Source organism: Saprolegnia parasitica (genome assembly GCF_000151545.1).
Source record: "Saprolegnia parasitica CBS 223.65 unplaced genomic scaffold supercont2.881, whole genome shotgun sequence".
In the NCBI taxonomy this organism is placed as follows: domain Eukaryota; phylum Oomycota; class Saprolegniomycetes; order Saprolegniales; family Saprolegniaceae; genus Saprolegnia; species Saprolegnia parasitica.
Genome location: NW_012157275.1, coordinates 1 through 520, shown reverse-complemented (window position 1 = coordinate 520; position 520 = coordinate 1). Strand labels below are relative to the sequence as shown.

Here is a 520-nt window from a genome sequence, read left to right as displayed (position 1 = left end):
TACGTTGACGGCACCGGGACGAGCGAAACTTGCCCGAGGTACTCATCGGCAAGCGCCTTGCTTGCACCGTGATATGGCGTTGCGTACGTGTAGAATGACACAAAGGGAAACATGTCGACATTCGGTGGTGTCTCGACAGCGATGGTGTCCCTCTCCGTGGTCTCTCCGTCGACTTTGAAAGAAATCGTTTGGACTTGATGGTCGTACCGAACGATGACGACGTCTTTGCGAGTCAAATTGAACACAGTCGACATCGTCTTGGTGATGGGATAGTGATTGATCAGGCTCGCGTATTTGCCGAAAGGAATGACTGCAGCATTCCCGTGAATGGGCTGCGTCGCATCAAACGCGTCTTTGGACGTAAAGCCGATTGCAAGCGAGCAAAGCATGACGTCAACGCGCACTGCAAAGCAGTCGCTTGGCACCAACGCGAGCACCGAGCGCTGGACCGACTTCATCGTGACGGCGACCGTCTGACAGTAGTTGGTGTGCACGAGCTTCATGTTGGCGTCGGACGGTG

The 520-nt window shown here is 54.8% G+C and overlaps 1 protein-coding gene across 1 annotated transcript; it reads right to left on the bottom strand.

Annotated features, from left to right (window-relative positions):
• Positions 1-207: 207 nt before the first annotated feature.
• Positions 208-503, bottom strand: SPRG_17962 (hypothetical protein; the record flags this gene model as incomplete). The annotated part of the gene is made up of 1 exon (XM_012357379.1): positions 208-503. A coding segment is annotated over one exon (296 nt), but the record flags the coding sequence as incomplete, so codon positions are not given.
• Positions 504-520: the final 17 nt, after the last annotated feature.